This window comes from Heliangelus exortis, chromosome 1 (assembly GCF_036169615.1).
Source record: "Heliangelus exortis chromosome 1, bHelExo1.hap1, whole genome shotgun sequence".
Classification (NCBI taxonomy): domain Eukaryota; kingdom Metazoa; phylum Chordata; class Aves; order Apodiformes; family Trochilidae; genus Heliangelus; species Heliangelus exortis.
In genome coordinates this window covers 154,527,075-154,547,627 of record NC_092422.1, presented here as the reverse complement: position 1 = coordinate 154,547,627, position 20,553 = coordinate 154,527,075, and the positions used below count along the sequence as shown (strand labels likewise).

The 20,553-nt window shown below is 38.6% G+C and overlaps 1 protein-coding gene and 1 long non-coding RNA gene across 11 annotated transcripts in view; one reads left to right on the top strand and one right to left on the bottom strand.

Moving 5' to 3' along the window:
* The window catches only part of ABCC9 (ATP binding cassette subfamily C member 9), a 73,890-nt gene that overhangs the window by 24,598 nt on the left and 28,739 nt on the right, over positions 1 to 20,553 (bottom strand). For 4 of the 10 annotated variants that reach the window (XM_071733139.1, XM_071733131.1, XM_071733130.1 and 1 more), the window contains 14 exons: positions 19,897 to 19,937; positions 19,327 to 19,469; positions 16,036 to 16,144; positions 14,505 to 14,615; positions 13,511 to 13,583; positions 11,877 to 11,982; positions 10,001 to 10,039; positions 6,528 to 6,566; positions 4,917 to 5,018; positions 3,439 to 3,523; positions 2,852 to 2,932; positions 1,924 to 2,061; positions 969 to 1,094; positions 229 to 325 (listed from right to left, as the gene is read on the bottom strand). In XM_071733139.1, the coding sequence (XP_071589240.1) occupies positions 229 to 325; positions 969 to 1,094; positions 1,924 to 2,061; positions 2,852 to 2,932; positions 3,439 to 3,523; positions 4,917 to 5,018; positions 6,528 to 6,566; positions 10,001 to 10,039; positions 11,877 to 11,982; positions 13,511 to 13,583; positions 14,505 to 14,615; positions 16,036 to 16,144; positions 19,327 to 19,469; positions 19,897 to 19,937 (1,290 nt within the window). The remainder of the gene's footprint in view (positions 1 to 228; positions 326 to 968; positions 1,095 to 1,923; positions 2,062 to 2,851; positions 2,933 to 3,438; positions 3,524 to 4,916; positions 5,019 to 6,527; positions 6,567 to 10,000; positions 10,040 to 11,876; positions 11,983 to 13,510; positions 13,584 to 14,504; positions 14,616 to 16,035; positions 16,145 to 19,326; positions 19,470 to 19,896; positions 19,938 to 20,553) is intronic. The other 6 variants (XM_071733135.1, XM_071733134.1, XM_071733133.1 and 3 more) reach the window with 5 other exon arrangements.
* Positions 10,412 to 16,188, top strand: LOC139791190 (uncharacterized). Its single transcript, XR_011723819.1, has 3 exons — positions 10,412 to 10,492; positions 11,181 to 11,261; positions 16,058 to 16,188. It is a non-coding gene; the product is annotated as an uncharacterized lncRNA (long non-coding RNA).

The following is a 20,553-nucleotide window of genomic DNA, read 5'->3' as shown; positions in this document are numbered from 1 at the left end:
GCTCTGTCATCTGTTGCATGAAAGAACTCAATTTTTACTTTATTGCTGAGTATTAAAGTTTTAGCTACATAAAAGAGCACAGAATCAGGTTGGAGTATTGGACTTTCCCCTGTTATTACCCATTGTCACCCACATCTTCATCCTTTGTTGCCAAGAACTGCAGCTGTTCAAGTAGAAGGGCAACGATTCATGGTAACAGAATAAATTAACTGAATTGATAAAACACACCTTCATCTTCATCTTCCAGTTGTGATTTGGATTCTCTGGGGTACATAGCCCTTCTAAGAGTTTTTCTCTCAAGTGTAGCCTGGTCAGCTTCCATATCCTGCAGTAAGAAAACATTTATTAATTTGAGAGCTTAGCTGCCTGCTATTGTGGTAGCTACAACAGTAACCTCAAGGAGATTATTCATATGATTTCAATCACAGAGTGCAAAAGCACAGTATTTTAGGACCTATCTTACAAAAAATACCGCCTTGTCTACTTTCTTCCCTCTCTCTTTCTTCTCTTCTTTCGTTCTATCTCTTCTAGAATGATAAAAACTTCAAAAATATTCTTCAGAATATCCTAAATGCTCATGGTAATAATAGAATAAAAGAATGAGAGATATTTTAGGGTCTCTTAGTCTGCTCCTTGCCCCAGCAAAGGATCAGTTAGGCACCACATTTCAAAAGGATGTTTGTCCAATGTGTCCTTACAAACCCACCCATGACAGATACACCACATGCTTCCTAGACAACCTGTTCCATTCCTCATATTTCATGTTTTTTTCCCCTAATGTCTAGTTTAAAACTTGCTTTGTGATATGGCCATTTCTTTTAGAAATTAACTGAAAAGAATGTTTCTTTTCAGAAAGGTCATCCTTGCCCAAATTATTTTGGGCAATTTTTAAATTATTATTTTACCTTTAATAAATAATAAATAAATAAATAACTATAAATAATAAATAAAATGTATTACTATTTTACCTTTTCCAATTCTTGATCTTGGCGATTCATCAAAGTTTTCCAGTGTTCATATAGCTCAATGTCATTGTTCTGGATATCCTTTAGTGTCCCTTCTCTAAGCACCATGCCATCCTTCATTGCTATGATCTAGAGAAAGCATCCAATAGGTCTACTCAGCAACATAGGTACCATAACCACTGACCTGGATCCTAGTAGACATCTATCAGTATTGGTGAGATCACCATAATACAAATCGCTGTACCAATTTTATTTATTATTTTGTTAATAACTTCTTAAGTAATCATAGATACTGAAATTTCATGAGCCGTACTTACCTGTACTTGTAAAAAGCATTGACAACACATAATAAGTAATAGACATGTTTTTAATTAAGGCATAGTTCTCCAGTGGCTTTCAAGAAAAAACTCGACACAAATAAGGTCAAAATTAAGTATTTACTTCTGATATAAAAATTATACTTATGTAAAAGGTCAGTTAGCCACATGACATACGGAGCTGGCTCCATTACAGAGAACAGTGATTTTATAGAATCATACAATGACAAGGGTTGGAAGGGACCTCAGAGATCACCTGGTTCCCTGCATGGGCAGAGACACCTCCCACTAGATCAGGTTGCTCAAAGCCCCATCCACCCTGGCCTTGAACACTTCCAGGGAGGGGTCAGCCACAACTTCCTTGGACAACCTGTTCCAGTGTCTCACCATCCTCACAGGAAAGAATTTTCTTGTAATGTCTAACCTAAATCTCTGCTCTTCAAGCTCTTTGTTTCCTCTTGTCCTCTTACTACACAACCTAGTAAAAAACCTTACCCCAGCTTTCTTCTAGGCACCCTTCAGATATTGGAAAGTTGTTTTAAGTTCACTTCAGAGCCTCCTGTTCTCCATCTCATCATGTTATGATGCTAATTTCAAGTGCATGTTCATCATTAACAAATCTACATCATGGTATCTCTTACCCAGTCAGCATGTGGTAGGTATTGCAACTTATGTGTCACCAGAACAAGAGTCCTCTTGTCTTCCTGCAAAAACTTCAAAATACCTTCCTGCATTAAATGATCACTTAAGTGAATGTCCAGTGCAGAGAATGGGTCATCCTGTGATCAATTTAAATTTAAAAATATTAGAACAGGATAGAAAAATTAGTTTTATTTCTTTCAAGATCTTTTTTAAAATAGAAAACATCTGCCGTTACTAATACTTCATATCTCTCTCATGACTAAGACCTATTCAGAGGGCTGAACTACAAAACAGGGAGCTAGAACCCATTGGCCTTCAGTTCATAGCAATTTTTTGTGTCTAGATGTATGCAGTGCTGATGTGACACTGACAATGTGCAATAACCACGATCAAGAAGACCAGAACAGGAATTTTGCACCTAAACTTGAAAATGCCAGGATCCAGACCCAAGCTTGGGCCTGATTTTGATGAGCAACTGTTACAGGAAAGATAAAGCAGAGTTAGAAACTTTTCTACCAGAGTTAGAGAGGGAAAGTTTCTCCAAATCTACAGCTCTCCATAGGCTTGTGCTGACCCCTCACTCTGTTCATTGCTCGTAAGTGTTTGCATTATGGTGTTTTTCCTTGTCAGGAAAAAAGCCCGGCTGATTTCAGTGGGTCTCTGTTGTTAGTAAGTCCCCATTGAGAACAGGCACAAGTTAGACAATTTGTTCTACTCCTCTATTGTTCATCTCTGTAGAAAATCCCATCTTCATCAGTCTCCCAGTATGTTTTGATGGTGCATCTGGTGGATGTTTACTATAATTTGGATTTGGAGTTGAATGCAAGTCCCAATAGTTTTCTAAATCAACCATAAACTTTTCTAAAACTAAATAGAAGGAATGACACATTTATTACTAGCTTTCCATGTGAAAAAGAAAAATCTTACCAAGAAGACAATGTTGGTGTTCTGATAGAGTGCTCGAGCTACACAGATTCTCTGTCGTTGGCCGCCACTTAAATTAATCCCCTAATGAATATAATGGATCAGAAATATGCATCTTTGAGTAAACATTATGATAGAACTTGGGATATGTGATTTTTTACTTTTATAAAGAGTTCCAGTAAAAATAAAAAGCTTTCTTAAAATGATAATCCTGTTGATAAACAAGCATAATCCTCATATAATATAAGAAAAATTATTATTCAGCAACTAATCATGGGTAAATGTAAATTACAAAGCTTCTCTAAACACAGCAGGCTTTTTAGACTGAAAAATGCAACCAATACTAGCATCAAATTCTGTGAGCAAAATAGAGGAAACTTTGGTTTAAAAATTCCATTTGAGTAATAGTTGAAGAAGGAAAAATATTTTCAACTGTTTTTTGTACCAACTCCTGGTGAATTACAATAATGTACCAGGTTGGCAGCCCAACACAGACTAGCTCTGGAATCTAGTGACTCACTAGAGTGACATCAGAGAGTGCCTTCTTAATATATAAGCTTAGCAGATATAAAAGCATTCATATTATTTACCCTTTCTCCAATTTCTGTCTGATCACCAAATGGTAGTAAGTCAATGTCAGGCTGCAGAGAGCACGCATCTGTAACAGCTTTGTACCTGTAAAAACAACATGGGCAATGCAATTATTTAACCAGCCACTTACTTTGCTAACATAAAAACCTCCAGCTCAAATTCACTGCTAAGTTATTCTGGCACTACAATGGTTGGATGACTGCAAAAGTAAGTAGGGCAAAAGGATTATTTGGCAACTAATCATTGTAAACTAAGGATTGTAAAAAAAAACATATTTATTAGAAATCTTTATTGGCAAGCCTACTTTTTAGAGAGTCAACTACATAAATTATTGAGAAAAATTCCTTCCCATCATGGATTTATTTGGCTGGACTCTGTAGTATTTGAAGCCATTTTTCGATGATTATTATTCTTCCCCATTTAAGTGCCTCTTCTTTTACTTCAGTGTGATATTACAGGACAAGGACCCTTACTGTCCTTCTGGTCTTGCCAGAATCAGGAAACTACTTGCAAAAACTTGAAATCTGTTATGAGATTTCTAGGTCTGTGGGGTTAGCAGATTATCTATCACAAATGATCTGCTAATAATCGGCTGGGATCTGGCTATTTGAGTGGTGTAATTCACCCTTTGATATGAGTGAAGTTAGGCTGATGGATGCAGTACCTGAAGAATCTGGTCCTTGAAATTCTAGATATTCATCTGGATTTTGAGATATTTGGCCATTGCTAAGTTTTAGCAAGTGGAAATGGAGGAAGACATCTTAACAAAGCATACACTGAGAGGATGGGATGTATTTTTAATAACTTAGAGTGCTGCCTTTGAAAACATCAGCAATTTGGTTTCCTTAAGTCACTTTTTCTACTCCTTTTCTTCGCTGACCTTTTAAAAGGACACAAGAAGCCAGTGCTAGATAGGTACAACAGAAACTGGGCACCTCAGCTTTCACACTACCTTCTGTACTCTGAAGGAAGAATTAAGGTTATTTCCATGGGGCACTCTATCTCCATACATGCAGTGTTTTTAGGGAAGTGGCTGCTCCAGTAACTTAATCACAGCAGGATAAGCACATCAACTCAGTGGAAACGTGCCTGGTATCCCTGCTTCCAGAATCCTCTGGCAGCTTCCTGCAGCCTCCATTAAGCAAAACAAAAACGTGTCAATTGTCTCCAAAGATGGGATTCATCTCACCTAAAAAACAGATGTGTGGCTTCTGCTGTATTCCACGGAGAGCCACTTCCACTGTGTGATTTCTCACAAACACCTTAGATGTGCATTCTGCTAAGAGGGGAGCCTTGGAAGACTGATTTAAACCAGCAGCTTTCCTTTGAAATGGCTAAAGCCAGGTTAGCTAAATCCACCCCAGGCTTAATGTACAGTGACATTTTTTCAGAATGCACAAACTTCCTCCAGAAGAAGCCAAAAGAAGGCTCTTTAAAAGAAGCTGCCAGGTGTTTTTCCTATGTGTTTCATATTTACCTCTGTTTATTAAATGGACTCCCAAAGATAATGTTCTCCTCCACGGTTGCATTCAGCAGCCATGGCTTTTGAGCTGCATAAGCCACTGAGTATCTGCTTCTGCTGTAAACAGAGAAAGAGCATTAGAAAAAAGGAAAGCACCCACATTATGAATTGTCTGAGCATTTTTTTTTTTTAAAGTCAATTGTATGAATCTGCATTCATAAAAATACAGGGAAACACACAGGTAAAGCAACTGTTATAAAAGTGAAGAATTTTTAATTAGATGCTTTTGTTAGAACAGAACCCACTCTCTCCCCTGATGGCAAAATATACACTCTACGTTGTATTCTATTCTGCTATAAATGGCTGGCACCTACCACAATTTATTAACTGCAATTTCAATCTGCAGACAAATTATAAATAAACAAAATTATTGAATTCTCACCAGAGTAGTTATTTGGTGTTTTTAAGTAATGTCACAACAGTTAGTGAAAAGGCACTGTTCAAATGGCATCAGGAAACTTGTCTTGCTGCTTTCTGAAGTTTTATATTATTTTACATGACCGTGCATGCGAAATACTTTTTTCTCAGTGGATGCTTTTTTCCTTAAAGTCTGTTGGAAAATCGGTGGACTGAGATGGCATTGGAAGAGAGACAGTTCCATACAGATTGGGAAGCAATCACTACAATGAAATGTAATCACCTAATGAAATGTGTACAACAGTGGTGTGAATGTTCTTTACTTCTGACAGTTTTGTCTATGCATGGCAAAAAAGGTCATGTAATTTCAGACATTTTTCTGAGATGTGTGAGGAAGGAGGTGTGAAGTTGCACTAGTTCATGGACCCACTTATCTTCCTTCTCAGTCTCTTTGATGGTATTGCTTCAGACCAGCCATTTGATATAGCTTTGTATATAAGTCTCTAGGATTTATTACTGAGAGAGAAAGTGGTAGCTCATGAGAAACAGCTGGTTAGAAGCAGTCAGCAGTATCCCCAAAATTGTATGTGTTTTAGCAGTTTTATATGCACTAGTATGAAATATGTCTTCAGGACTATTAAGTAGGAAATCAGGGTGTGTCTCCCATCCACAGCTACATGTACCACTACTTCTCTATCATTCCAGATGTGTTTTCAATTTAGCTTGTCATTCTTTTAAACTTGCTGGCCCTTTCACTGAAGCCAGGGGTGGACCCACTGCTTGACTTCAGCAGGAGCACAGCAAGTCCTGGGCACACTCTGTGCCCTGCTCCATCACACAGCCAGCAAGCTGGGTGACAAGCAACATGAGACCCAATGCTGATCAGAAGACATGCAGACACATGGGAGCACACAAGTAATGGTGCCTTGTGTCTAGAGACCCTGTCTTGCAAGAGTTTAGCACACCAAACTCCCAGTGATGTCAAACAGGAGCACCAAATATCTTTCAGAGACTGAGGTAGTGGTACAATAGCTGGAGAAGATTGGGATCCACTGGATTTAACACAGTCTGTAAGTTAATCCTATGGTAAATGATTATTGATATGGTAAGAAAACACAGAGATGGCTGAAGAGTACAAAGATGAAGCTCTGAGTAAATTCCAAAGAAGTTAATGAGTATGTTATGATACACTAAAAACAGAAATAATACCTTCTGGATGCTTCAAAAGAAGGCTCAGTTTCATTTACACTGTAAGTTATGGTAAATTGCATTTAGTAAGTGGGAAATACAGAGAGTAACATTTTGTGCAAGTTTTATATACAGGGAAACTGGAGTTAAGTACATATTTCAAGAACTCAAAATCAAATTGGGTTGGGTTTTTTTGTTCTTACCGGGAAAATAAACAATGTCTAATTAAAAGTATATAAATTTTCATATCTGTAGTGCATAGAGGCTAAACAGGAATGTTTTGTTATTAGAAAACATATTAAAAATGGAAAGTGCATTGTACAACCTATTAAAAACAAAATTAATATTTCTGGGGCATATAAAAGCTTGAGAATCAACAAGTTAGCTTCTCCACACGGTCCCAGCAATCACCTGCAAAAGTTGGTAACTACTCACATGTCAGATTTCTCCTGGAGCAAAGCAAAGTCTTGCAGATATGATTTTGCAAGGTATAAACACACCTTTGAATCAGAACAGATTTGGATCCTCTTTGTAGCAGTCAGGCTGTATCAAGCCATGCATAACACTACAACCTGTGGGTTTTTCTTGTCAGTTTTAAGGATTATATCCATGAAATACATTTTGAAGAACATGCAATAGCAGTAATAACATGAATGATTTTGTAGCTCTGTTTGATAATTGACATATTAATGGTGTCAAGGGCATGGAAAAGCAGCCAAAGTAGTTCTGGACCAGCAATGGTGCTTGCATCCAGGCATGGCAACACACCACTGCACAATGCAAAACCTAAAAGAGTAAGTTTATGTCAGGTAAATGGAAGCAGGCATTAGAAGGGACTAGAAAAATGGTATTAATGTGTTATTTGCTTGACTGAAAAAGCCAAAACCAAACAAAAAATCATCTCCTCCCAAGACTATGAACCCTCCAGATGAAATGGTTTAATGCTGAGGCAGAAATGTACATTTGCCTGCTGGGATACCTCTAACTGCAGCTGCACTTATAAGCAGAGGACCCAAGTCTGGCAAAGGGCATAAAGCTTCTAAGAGCAGAGCCCTTGCAATGCCAGACTTTGTGACAAATGCCAGAACTGCCATGTGTTGTTTTCTGGGCTGTTCATCTGCTGGGTTCATCAGCTCTCTAAGTATTTCAATAATATAAATGCCTCCTAAAGTGCACAATTAGTGTGTTTCCTTTGTGCACCTATCACCAGAGAAGATGAATAACCCCGCTGGTTATCTCTGAAGAGTCAGAGAGCCATAAATTGAGGCTCAAAACGGATATTGCTTCACCAGAGCTGGGCCTTTATTCAGCAGAAGTTTCCAGTCTTCTCTACAGTGGAAAAAACTCACAAAAAAGCAAAAAATAGAGTCTAACAAGAGATTCAAAAGAGGTCAGGGATTAGGTCAAGACAATCAAAAAGAAGCAAACGTAAATTTCCTCTATTAAAAAAACCCAAACTTTTATCAGCAGACCATTGCAGTGGCAGAGAAAAGGATAATGCTTTCACGTGAGCATTTGGGAGTATTCTCTGAAGTCCCATTTAAGGACAATTGGGAACAGGACTTGCAAGATTCCTTGCAAGTCCATACCAGATTTAATATGCTTGCCATTATAATCAAATCGATTATCCAAATGAGGAAGGACTAATTTTAGGATCTCAATTTCTTAAAATCTTCTTCCTTAGTGAGAAATTTCATTCCAAGCTTAGCTTGACAAATACACTTGAATTCTTCCAAATTCTGAATGAGATTTCTTTGAGAATCCGTGTTCATTAATAATCTCATGCATAAACACATGTAAGACCTTTGCTGAGCTGAGGCCACCACAAACAAAGGGATCACGTGTTTTGTCTTGTACATAATTACCTGACTGAATCTGAAAGAGTGATGCAATTACAGAGCATGGGAGTGGGCTGAAATGGAAGCTCCTGAGATTTATAAGAGAGTATTTTATTTGCCTGCTGGGATTATTAACCTTGGCTTTAATTTCTTTATTTATCGAAGTGGGGCTATTTATACTAATCTTTATTCTGTATTGTAAACTATACAAATTCCCCAAAATGGGGCACGTGGATTTCAAGTCTGAAATGGTAGAAAAGAACAAGCTGACTAGATTGATTAGATATTTTTGAAAGATTTTTAATACATAAGCAGATCTGTCAGAAATTTATTTAAATCAAAGTTTTAAGGAAACGAGAAAAAAAATGACCACGGTAAAGTTTGGACAACTTCCAGGATAACTCTGAATCTAAAATAGACTAATGCATCTCTAACCAGGCCCAGATTTCCTCACCTACAAAATGAAAATGGATAAAAAAGGGATAAGAAATCTCTAGGATATTACTGTAACAGCTGAATCAACAACTTCCTCTGCTAATATAGGCAAGAGATCTGAGGCGAGACAAGGACCGAGCACCTACACAATGTCTATCCAGCAGTGTGGAGGAATTTGTTCCCATCCATCCCTGCAACCAGCCATAGCAGGACTGCAGCACTAGCAGGGATGCTGACTTTGGCCACTGGCATTTATCTGGCTGCCCATGTATCCATCTCTGGATAGTGCCCTACCATGTTTCCTGTGAGCTGCTGAAGTTACAACCATCACGTAAGCAGCTGTACTTGGTACTCCTTCTGAGGAGAAAACTCACTATTCCTATTTTTTCTTGAAGCTTTCAGAGCCTGAGGGCAGAAGAAGGCTGTTTGGGAGGATCTATTTTATAATTCCTGTGTCTCCCATGCTTTTCACTTATTACCCAACAACCTGTTTGCACAGAAGTTTGTTCTCAATGTATGGAAAACGTGTATCAAGGGAAAGGCCTCCGCGTGGCCACTCTTCTTTGCTTGGCAGTTTGAGAAGATGGTTCTGACTCTTTGATTTGGTGCAGGTGGGGGAACACATATCTCTGAGTATTGCCCACATCTGTCCCCATATAGACTTAATAACTCAGATTTGAACCATGGTCATCTGAATCACTGCATCCAGCTCACCTCCTGCTTTGGTGTTTATGAAGCCTCTCTAGCTGATTGCTCACTGGAAAAAAAACAAAAAGCAACCCATCTCCTTCTCTAATGTTTGCAATGTGCCTGACACGTCCTGTGTAAGTGAGAAGAACTGAGATCTGCCCATAAGATTTTTCCCTGCCCAAATCTCTTACAGAAAGCTACACTAACATGATTTTTTTCCCTACAATCCCAAATTGGCAAGAGCTGTGGCAACAGGATACAGAGCTCTCACTGCAGATGACCACAACAGCACCAGGGGATTCAGCTACAAAAGGCTTTTGCAATGATGCCTTGCAGGATTAGCCCTTCACAAGAGGGGCTGAAATCAGACCTATCTTTACTATTACTGTCTTGCTATCCCTGAATTTGTTGGAGATTTCACCTAGCTTGCTTCTGGATCAGTAGCTGCGTTAGTCATGCATGTGGAATCACAAGGAAAGGGATTTAAGAGAATAAATGGGACCTTCATTCTGAATCCATTTAGTTAAATACCTGAAGTATCCTTCTGTATTCATCTGTCTGTCAGGCATTCTGAAATTATCAGCAAAACATAACTATGTTTGCATCAGCTTGATCACAGTATGAAGTTACAGTTTGCAATTAAAAGAAGTCACTCAGTAATGCCCGAGATGCTTGCTGAAAACAGAGTTAAAAACCTCTTTGGTTATATACGGACTGCTGATCAACTGCCTGTATGTTCTTAATACCTCTTGAACAAGGTGAAACTTAAATAGTATTTCATAATCTTTCTCTAGTATCTTCCTAAATTTTCTCTTTTCATCTAATCTTCCTAAAATTCCATATCATTCCCTAGGACAAATACGATTTTTTTTCAAATATACCTTTGAAAACAGCTGTGCAAATAATTATAAGGTGTAGTCAACTCCTTGTATTTTCTTTAAGTACTCAGAAAAACAAAAAAAAAAAAGCAGCCTGATTGTGAAGTCAAAATCTTCATTACATGTCTCAGAGAAACTAACTGTGGTGAGTCCCATATTATTCTTCCTTCAAAGCTTTAACTCATACATAATGAAGCTAAAGTTAGTCTTCCCTTGGCTCCAACTCTACCTTCTACTCCAGTGAGATCATACATTTAGAATAGCAGACAGTGAAATATGGCTGTGGAACAAAAAATGCCATACATACTAGTGCAGGAAAAGCAAAAATATCCAGCCTGCAACATTGCTGTAAGAAAAAGATGACAAAGAAGGCTACTAGTCAAGGAATGGGGCAGGAAAATACTGGTCTCTGTGACAAAATTAATCCTTTTTTCTAAAAAAAACTGATTTAGGAGTTTGGCTTGGTAGTTTTAAGGAAACAGAACTGCTCTTTAAAATAAAAGAACAAGTCTTGAGTTTGCAGCACATCCCTTCCACAGCCTCGACCCTGTCTAAGCTGGAAGAATGGTCACTGTCCTGCTTCATTTTTGTAGGAAATTCTCATTCACTGAGAGAATTCATGTGGAACCCAAGGCCTGACCCCACCAACAGCTCCCTCTTCAGCAGCAGCTTCTTCAGAGCCTGTGGTCCTTAGGTATTTGGTATCCTGAAGCTTCTTTCTGAGTGTATTACTGTGCAGGGTAACCCTGGCTTCCACAAGGGAGGCTTGTGCAGATACTACGGAAGGGGAAAAGTATTACTCATGTGTTATTACTCCGTTTTTTTTCTTCCAGCAGCAACGGGTGGGAAAGAGAGCCTTTTCTGTGCAGTGGTACCCACTACTGAAGAAGCTCCAGCCTGTCATGCTTTCCCAGGTGAGTACAGGAGCAGCCTGACAATGCTGACTTAATAATCTAGGGAAGAATTCAAACTGGAATGCTGTTTTGCCTTGTACATGTTAATGATCTCACCCCTTCCCTTCTTCATCAAGAATTTCATTATTCACACCACTTAAGTGGCAAGTATTACCTGAAATGCTACTAGACTAAAAACACCTTTGATGAAACACAACAAAAGTAAAATTGCACCTTTCTGTTCTTACCAAAAGGGGATTTGGAGACAGCCGGGTAATGGGTTTCATTTGCTGTAAAACTTCAATCATAGTGAATACCATAAATCCAGATCCTACTCCCATCACTGAAGACTGCAAGAGTAGTATCTGCTTTCTGTTCAGGTCATTTGATAGGGCTAATATATTAGATAATATACTAATATATTATGTATTAATCACCAGACTAGCCTCTTTCCTGAGGCAGTGTGATCTGAACAATGAACAGAACAGCTATGAAAACCCTTCATAAGTTTGCAGGTGATGCCCCCCAGAGAGGATCTGAGTGATGATAATGCAGTTCTGAGTCATAATGTCAACAGTTCTCAGACTAAACTCACCCCTTTTTAAATTAACACAGCAATAGTTATCTGAAACTTACTTGCTCCAGTGAACCTTTCCCTCCAGTGTCTGCATCTCTCCCAATATAGCAAGGAGAAGTGATGACTTGCCACAGCCAACTTGACCCACAATCATTGTCATCTGACCTATCATAATAATAACAATAACAACAAAAAATTAAAAAAAAAATAAAATAGACCAGTTCTACTCAAGTCCACAAGACCCAACTAGATCCAGTTTTAAGCAACTTGAAATATGGTTAAATATTTGTTAAAGCTACTTGGTTAAATTTTTTAGCATCTACTGTATAAATGGGCAATATTGCATGTAAATATCTATGGAAATATACAGTAATGGACAGTTCAAGTATACACTAGTTTCTAAAGGAATGAGCTTATTGATTTGACACATATTGTTATTCATTGTATGTGAGTGTGTTACTGTTGTGGAATGTTAGAGAGGCTTGGAGAATGTTGGAGAATATTCCCGAATATTCTCGAAGAGATGGGAGGTGCGACCCCTTTGCTATGCCCAACCCCATGTTTGGGAGGCCAATTAGATCGGCCCATACTCCGGTGCTACCTGCACCAGGGATTCGCTGTGCTACAGGTAAACACACTGGGTGTCCAATAAAAAGTTATGTTGGTGGCTGGGGTGTGGTCACGGAAGCACTATATAAGCGAAAGTTGCTGCGCAATAAACCATATTGGTTGCACGCATTTTCTTTCCCGCTCCCGCATGTTACCTTACTGAATTTTTTAAGGATCAAATGATATAAAGTTGGGAGTATTGCTTAGCCACAGTCCCATGAAAATTCAGTCCAATCTCATGAAATAATAATACCATTACTCTTATCTCCTTTGCTGTACTCTTCCTTCCCTCACCACCTCTTTCCTATCTTCAGTCCTACTCTGTAGTGGCCATGGGGCTTCCCAGATCTTCCCATAAACAAAATGAACTCATTAACTAAGGTCGCTGGTGTATTTGCCAGGTAAACTTCTTGCCAGCTGGGAAGTTAAGGGTCTCATTCCTTCCAAAGGAGGAAAACTTTTAGACTGGCTCATCCATCTTGTAAACCCTTGGCCTTAGACTGTAAACTCCTTGGAATGAAGACTTTATGCTGGTGTTTGTGGCACTGGTCCTGAACAAAGAAGTGTTCACCCATGTATAGGACACCAATGCTACAGTGACACAAATGACACAGGCTTCAGGAGTACCTTGGGGTTACTTAATACCTAATGTGATTTCCAAGATGTTTCAACCAAATATAATAAGCTATTCTAAAATTAAGCACTAGGTGTGACAGAAAAGACAAGAGAGGAAAGGAAATGTCTCTTAATAGAAATTTTTATATGTCTATTAAGAAAATAATTTCTTTTTTTCAACAAGATTTTCATATGTGTTGTTATTATTGACTTTGTTCTTGCTGTTAAAAACCCATGAAAACTATATAGATATATAAAACCATGTAATTTTTGTGTTTATTCATAGTACTTCAGGTTAATGATACAGCTTTATGACTAATACATTTTACGACCTTGTTTACATCTTAACCTTCACTTTTTAATATAAAATCTAAATATGTGTTTTTGTGCTTTTCACAACATCAAGAAAGTGAAATAGTTGCAATTTTATATTACATTTTTAATTTTTAAGGTATGCCATTTATCCTACCTGTTGGGATTCTAATGTTTATGTTGGACAATGTAGCTAAACCACTTCCCCATGAAAAGTATCCATTGGTCACCTACAAAACAGTTGCCATGTCAGTTACGTAAATACACAAGGAGAATAAATAGAATGTTGAATTTGGATTTAAAATATATTACTGAAATAAATTCATTATTAATAGGCATGGTATATTCACATACAAGAAAAAGCAAGTTAGTCTAGCAAAGACTGCCAAACTCAGAAAATTTTGTGAGTAAGAAATTTTATCTACCCAAATATATATACTGGATGAAATATAATAAAGGGATGATCTTGTGTTGAACTCTATCAAATGCTTCAATTCTGTCAAGCTGAAGATTAAAGACAAAGAATAATAATGACAAGATCTTACAGCTGGCCATCTAAATAATATACCTTATGAAGGAGGAATCAACCTTCCTGTTGTGATGTAGGACCTCTTCTGAGGATACATCAGAATGGATGTGTCCAAATGGATTCCCAAAGCACAAATTGAATATTCACAAGGTTTATGCTAGACCTGAGAAAAATATTCCCCTGTGTACACCAGCCCATTGGTACTTGGAAGTTGCCGGGGCCATGAAACATTCTCTGCACAGAGCACAATGAAATATGGGAGGGAAATTTGGCCAGCATGATTTGAAATAATGTTGCAATAAATATCAAAAGCTTGGTTCACTTGGGGAAAGAGAAGTGCCTGAAGGGAAAGTCTAAAAAATCAATATTGATTTCTGCATATCATAGTATTTAGGTTTTGTTCCTTTGGACTCATGATGCCCCTATTTCCCAAGAAGACAAAGAATCAGTATAAAGATCGGGGCCGTAACAAATTCTCACTTTATGTTTGGCTGAAGTGCTAACTTATTTAAGGGCTTGTTCTTCAGTGGGCAATTTGACTTGGAAAGAACAGCAACAACTGGACACTATGGGATACTGGAGGACTTGGTCCTCATAAAAAATGAGAATGTTTTCAAAACACCTTGATTGCGACATCATCAATCTCCACGGGACGTGTTTGCTTCCTTGTTGACTGTTCATAGCTTTCAAGCTGATACCTCAAGGGTTGCCTCCTGTTGATGGCCTTGGTGTGCTACATAGGGAAATGAAGAAAGGAGAAAAGTTTGAATTCTCAAGAAGAGAGCATTTGGTTCCTTATAAAACAGACAATCCGTTCCCTTTCTAACCACCATTCTAGGTCTCAAGAAGAAACCACTTCTTTTCAATATGTGTGAAAATGAAGGCAGACTCCTGTGATGCACATACTGTAAAGTTTCAAACACCCTTAACTGAAGCACATAGAATATCTTTCTGATTTTGGTTGCCCATGCATAAAAATACTTCCAAATTTCAGCTCTGTCATCCTCCTCAAACCACAAGGTAAGGCTGCCCTACCTGAGGCAGCTCTAAACAAAGCTGTGTCAGCAATAGTGCAATGACAGGCAGAGTTACCAGTTTGCTTCTTGGAAGCAGAATAGCTGCAGGAGCAAGAAGCAAATCAAATTACCTTGTGCAGAATAACTCACTGGGTTATCCTCACCAGAGACTGTTGAGTTCATTCAGAGGTACCTGTGGTATTTGTGAGCAGCACTGTACTGAGCTGAACTGGCATAATCTTAGTGATTCCTTTCAGCTGGGCTCTCTATAGTGAATTATTTAACAGATATTATCTTTATTTTTCCCTCTCCCCATCCTCTAGACTTTGTTTCTCTGCGGGCCTGGGCAAGAGAAACAAAATAAAATTGTGAAATAATTTCACTTTTGTTTCCTTGATTACTCTTGTTAAGCTAGAAAAACAAGGAAAATGTTGATTCATGTTGAGAAACTAATTTAATTCTGCTCAAAATAATGCTTGTTTTGTAGTAATTCTTTCTTTCTGTTGCCATCTTTAAGTTTCAGTCATGTTTCCAATGATATAATTAGTTTAAAACAGTAGAAACATCTATCATTAGAAAAACATCAAAACGAAATAATTTTTTCCCCCATAATCTCCCTTTTGTTTTTTTTTCTACCCACAAACTTTACTCAAATTCACTCTACGTAGCACTCCAGAAACAGCATTTTTTATTTAATTCCTATTTCACAAAGTTTGGTGTTGATTTTTCCCATCTCCAGTTCTGAGTTTCCCAGAGTGTGAATCAGTCCTACCTAAAGATACCCAAAATACAATGGGCAGTAATGGCAATATACAGCACAAACACCAGAAGCACAGGTAATGCAACCAGATCATTTATGAAAATGGAAAAGGCTGAATCTGAACCCTTATGGAAATGATTTGGTGTGTTATGGGATTTTTACTACTCCTGGCACTTCAGCAATGCTGAAATGTGTTTGAGTATCTTTGATGTCATGGAAACACTGAGATCCTGACACAGAAAAGGAAAAAGTAGTCAATGCTAGAAGTGGTCAGGCTAGAAGTTAAAACTCTGGAGCCCGATCAGCTAGCCCACTGGCCTTGTACATGGCTATATGGCCTTTCTGCTTTGAAATCCATGTCATAAAATAAAACTTACAATTCCTGTGTGCTTCTTACAGGATTCATAAGCTACAGAGCTGTCCCCATTTCTCCAGCTGTCATCTCCAATCTCATCACTCAGGAGAAACTCATTCAGCTTCTGAACACTTGAAAGAAAACAGGACAGTGAGTTAAACAGACCCAGGTTTCCATGAGCACATTTCCATTTTTGTTCAGTCCAGCCAGCAGGACGTATCAGTAATGGTCCAAAAGAAGTTCATGGGATTATTTCAGTTTCCTACTGGACTATCTGCCACCCTGATGTCAAGGAAAAAATATTAATATGGAAGATCTTTATGTGGAAGGACAGATGAAAATAATTAAACATCACAAACTGGTAGCTGTGAATGAAGAGGAGGTCAAGTTATTTGAGTGCCACTAGAGCTCTTGTGGGACTTGATCTTGGCAGGCTTATCTCTTCCATGCCTTTCTCATGCCTACACACAGTCAGGATGCAAAAATGAGTAATTCACCCACCTGCACTCTCTGAAAATGCCAAATGCACTATCTGCATCCTGAACACAGCTTTTGCATACTTTGCATGCAAACTGGGCTGATTACTGCACAAATCAGCACAGCCCTGGCCGACTTTGGAGAAAGACAGCGAGAGCTCTTTGCCTGCTTCTCAAAGCTGGACCCTGGAAATACTGTGCACAGGTTTAATTCACTCTTCATCACAGAAAGATTTGATCCTCTTTCTGCCCCACTTTTCAGAGCTCCATAAGCACCTGGATCTTGTTCTGAGGAAGGGATGAACAAAACAACCCACTGGTCATGGCGAAGCTACATTGCAGTAACTAAATCAGGATGCATTGAGCCAGAGATTGAGAAAGTAGGACATATGACTTCAGCTCAGTGATATGAACATTAATCTGCAAATGGGAGAGTAGTCCTGTTTCCATGTCTGAGCATTTCATATGAAAACATCAATATGTGTTCAAGCCACAGAGATATTGGTTATCAGGAGAGCACTGCTATTGTCATTATTTACTCCTGCCAATATACATGTTCCTATTTCCTCTTTTGAAAGGAAAATATACACGTCTAACTCCCACATCAGAATTTCAGTCTTAGATAAGTGCATCAAGCAAGAATTTATCTTCTTGTAGAAGATAAGAGACTTCATTCTTACCATCTGCCTAAGAAGACATCAACCATGACTTTTCATTGAGACCCCACCTGGAGCACTGTGTTCAGTTCTGGGGGCCTCAACGTAAGAGGGACATGGGCCTTTTGGGATGAGCCCAGAGGAGCGCCATGAAGATGCTTATATAGGGCTGAAGCACCTCTCTTATGAAGACAGGTTGAGAGAGTTAAGGTTGTTCAGCCTGGAGAAAAGAAGGCTCCTGTAAGACCTTAGAGTGGCTTTCTACTACCTGAACAGAACCCATAAGGAAGCTGGGGAGGGACTTTTTGCACTTAATGGTAGGACAAGGGTAATGGTCTTAAGCTGAAATAGGGTAGATTTAGGTTAGATATTATGAAGAAATTGTTTACTGTGAGGGTGGTGAACAGGTTGCCCGTGCACATTGTCGGTGCCCTGCCCTTGGCAGTGTTCAAGGCGAGGCTCGATGGAGCTTTGAGCAACCTTGTCTAGTGGGGGGTGTCCCTGACCATGCAGGGGGGTTGAAACTAGATGACCTTTAAGGTCCTTTCCAATCCAAACCATTCTATGATTCTTTGATTTGAATGAGGAGAGGTATCCTCAAAATATTTCATGGTTCTAGGACTACCCTTTGCAATAAAACGGAGATTGGCACCAAAGTATAAGGACTTAATCATAACACAAATGAGTGCATATCCAAATACATGTGCTTGATTGATGATAGAGCCATGAAGTGGCCAAGCATGCATTCTTTATTCTTCACTTGGGTTCATGATGTTCATGGGAGAAAGATGTTAGGAAATAAGTTTGCCAAAGGGTAAAGTTTGCTTTGGCAAATATCATCTTTAAATAATGTCCCAAGGGGTGGCCAGCACTGCTAAGGAAAATGTACACACCATTTTGATATTAGGCCTAGGCTAAACATAGTGCAGAGCTGCAGAAGCTGGGATGATTTATAAGGGACGCTTGAGATTTTCCTCTAATCAGAAATAATTTTCAACCTAGAGAAAATCTCTCATGTCCCTGCTGCTGCTTTGATAAAAATAAACCCTATTTACTTATTTTTATTTTTTTTTAAGTGAGTGTGGTACTGATGCAGCTGTGGAGCCTGAAGCCCCCTTCACTGCTATTTGTTATTATCATTACCCACCAAAAAGAGGCAGTGGAAGCAGCAATGGAATACCTTGCCAATGTGCCTCAGTCTTGGCAAGAAGGAACTATGTTTCTGGGTGAGAAGGAAGTCTTCACATCAGGCCAGTGCTTGGCATCTGACACATTACTGCCACTCAGCTGTCAGTTTGTGTCTCTTGGGACATCTTGGCAGTGTTTATGTCTACATTACTGCCCCACAACCATGACTCTTCCCATATAGACCACTGATGCAAGAGCCAAAAGTCTAAAATCTAACACAACCAATCAACTCCATTACGATTAAGCATTGAAGCATGAAGGAAGTTGTTTTGCTGGACTATTTGCAGAAACAAATGCCTGGGTCTCATAAGTTTCTGATGAAGTAACACACTTTATGAGTTCCTTTTCATTTTTTTCTCTTTAAATCTTTTCCACTTTGTGCCAATTTCCTCACTGGCCTGCCATGCAAATCCCTAATCCTCACAGACATCTCCCACATGTCTGGTTTGCTATGCTTCCTCTCCTGAGCCTCTTCAGTGTCATTCAAGAGAAGGACATTCCCTCCATAGGAGAAGTCCTTTCAGTCTCAATTTCCCTTAAGTACGTTGTCCTTTAGTGTCCAACATTCCAGCATCCACTTTACTAAGAGAGTCCATGCCAGTCCTAAACCATGTGAGGCAGGACATGCTAGGCAGCTTCAGCCCAGTCTCTCATTTCCTTCTGTATTTACAAGAGTCCAGAAAAGTACTAGGTAAGAGCAATGGTGGTGGCCCCAGTGTGAGAAGAGAAGCATGTCCCAAGAAAGACCAGTCAAGCTCTGAATCTGGACTTCCCAACTTAGTGAAATTATAAAAAGAATGGAATGTTTCTTTCTATCATGCAGTAAAAAGAAATGGTTATTTTGATTTCTCTCATATTTGTGAACCTCTGAATCCTACTTTTTAACCCTCTTCCACATAAGCATGTAGAGACAACCTTTTCCTCCAGAACCTTCCCTTTTTTATTACTGAATGTAGGTGTTAAAGAGACAGAAAAAATAGAAAGGCCACTTACCTTATGATAGCCTTGACTGCAAAACGAACAACAGTGGAGAGCAGGAACAGTGGTGTGACCAGGATGTGAAATAAGGACAGTGATGCAAAAGCCTGGGCAGGTTGCAGTGGCTTGTCATTGGTATATGTGTAAGTCACAAATGTCTGTCACATCAGGAAAAGAGCATGTCAGGATAAGGACTCTTGAAAGAAGATGCAAAAGGGCAGCAAGCAAAATATTTCGCTCAACTAAGGCCGAGAACTCTATACCTCAGGCTACTGGGAATCCCAGTAAACTCAAGAGAAAGCATCTTCTATTAAAGTGAAAAATATTTTTAAAACTTGCCAGTAATTAAAAGACATTTATACATTTTAAAAAGAAAGCAAAGTCTTTGTAAATGAAAGCATTTTTTGTCAACTCTGGGAATGGGCACTTCCAGTATCATCCTATCCTACAATTAACAGGGGCACATTAACTTATCTGCTAGTTTTATGAACAAAATGTCCTACAGTAACAATAGGGTCCTTTCTTTCTTCTCCTCTCTTTTTCCTCTCCATTTTTATACAGAAAAGTGAAAAAAACATATCTTACTGCAAGAACAGCTGCTATTGGTATGGCGGCATTCATAAAAACTGTGAAAGAGAAATAAAATATATTGGGGTTCGGATTATATGAAATAAGAAAAAAAAGTTTTACAATTAGTTGCATCATGGCACTAAAAGAATTCAGTTATTTCCAATTCAAATAATTAAAACTCCCAAAGGAAAATTGCTCTGCAGGAAGAAATTTCCTTCCATAACAGAGAGAGATCTTAAACACACTAGCAAATAAGCCAAGAAATTCTCTCATTTGTATACTTTAGTGAACCGGGAAAAATAGTTTTATGTGCAGTTATTGTGCAAGACAATTAAGACATTACCCTCTGAGCTCTTCTACATTACAGAAAATACAAGTTCTTTCAGACACTAATAAATCTTTGCTGTACTCAGAGCTGATAGCATTATCTGGAGTCTCCTTACTATAAAGCAACTCATAACTGTCATGTCACAATGAAGGTGACAGAAATCTTACTATAAAAAACCCAACAAGATACACTCTATAATTTCAAGTTTCTGTGTTATATAGTTGACTTTTTAAATTGTATTTTAAACACATTACACCCAAAAGAAAAAGTGTCTCAGGCACAGCTGTATTTCACTTTAGTTGAAGTCAGAAGTAATGTTGACATGAAGAACAGAATCCATTTGT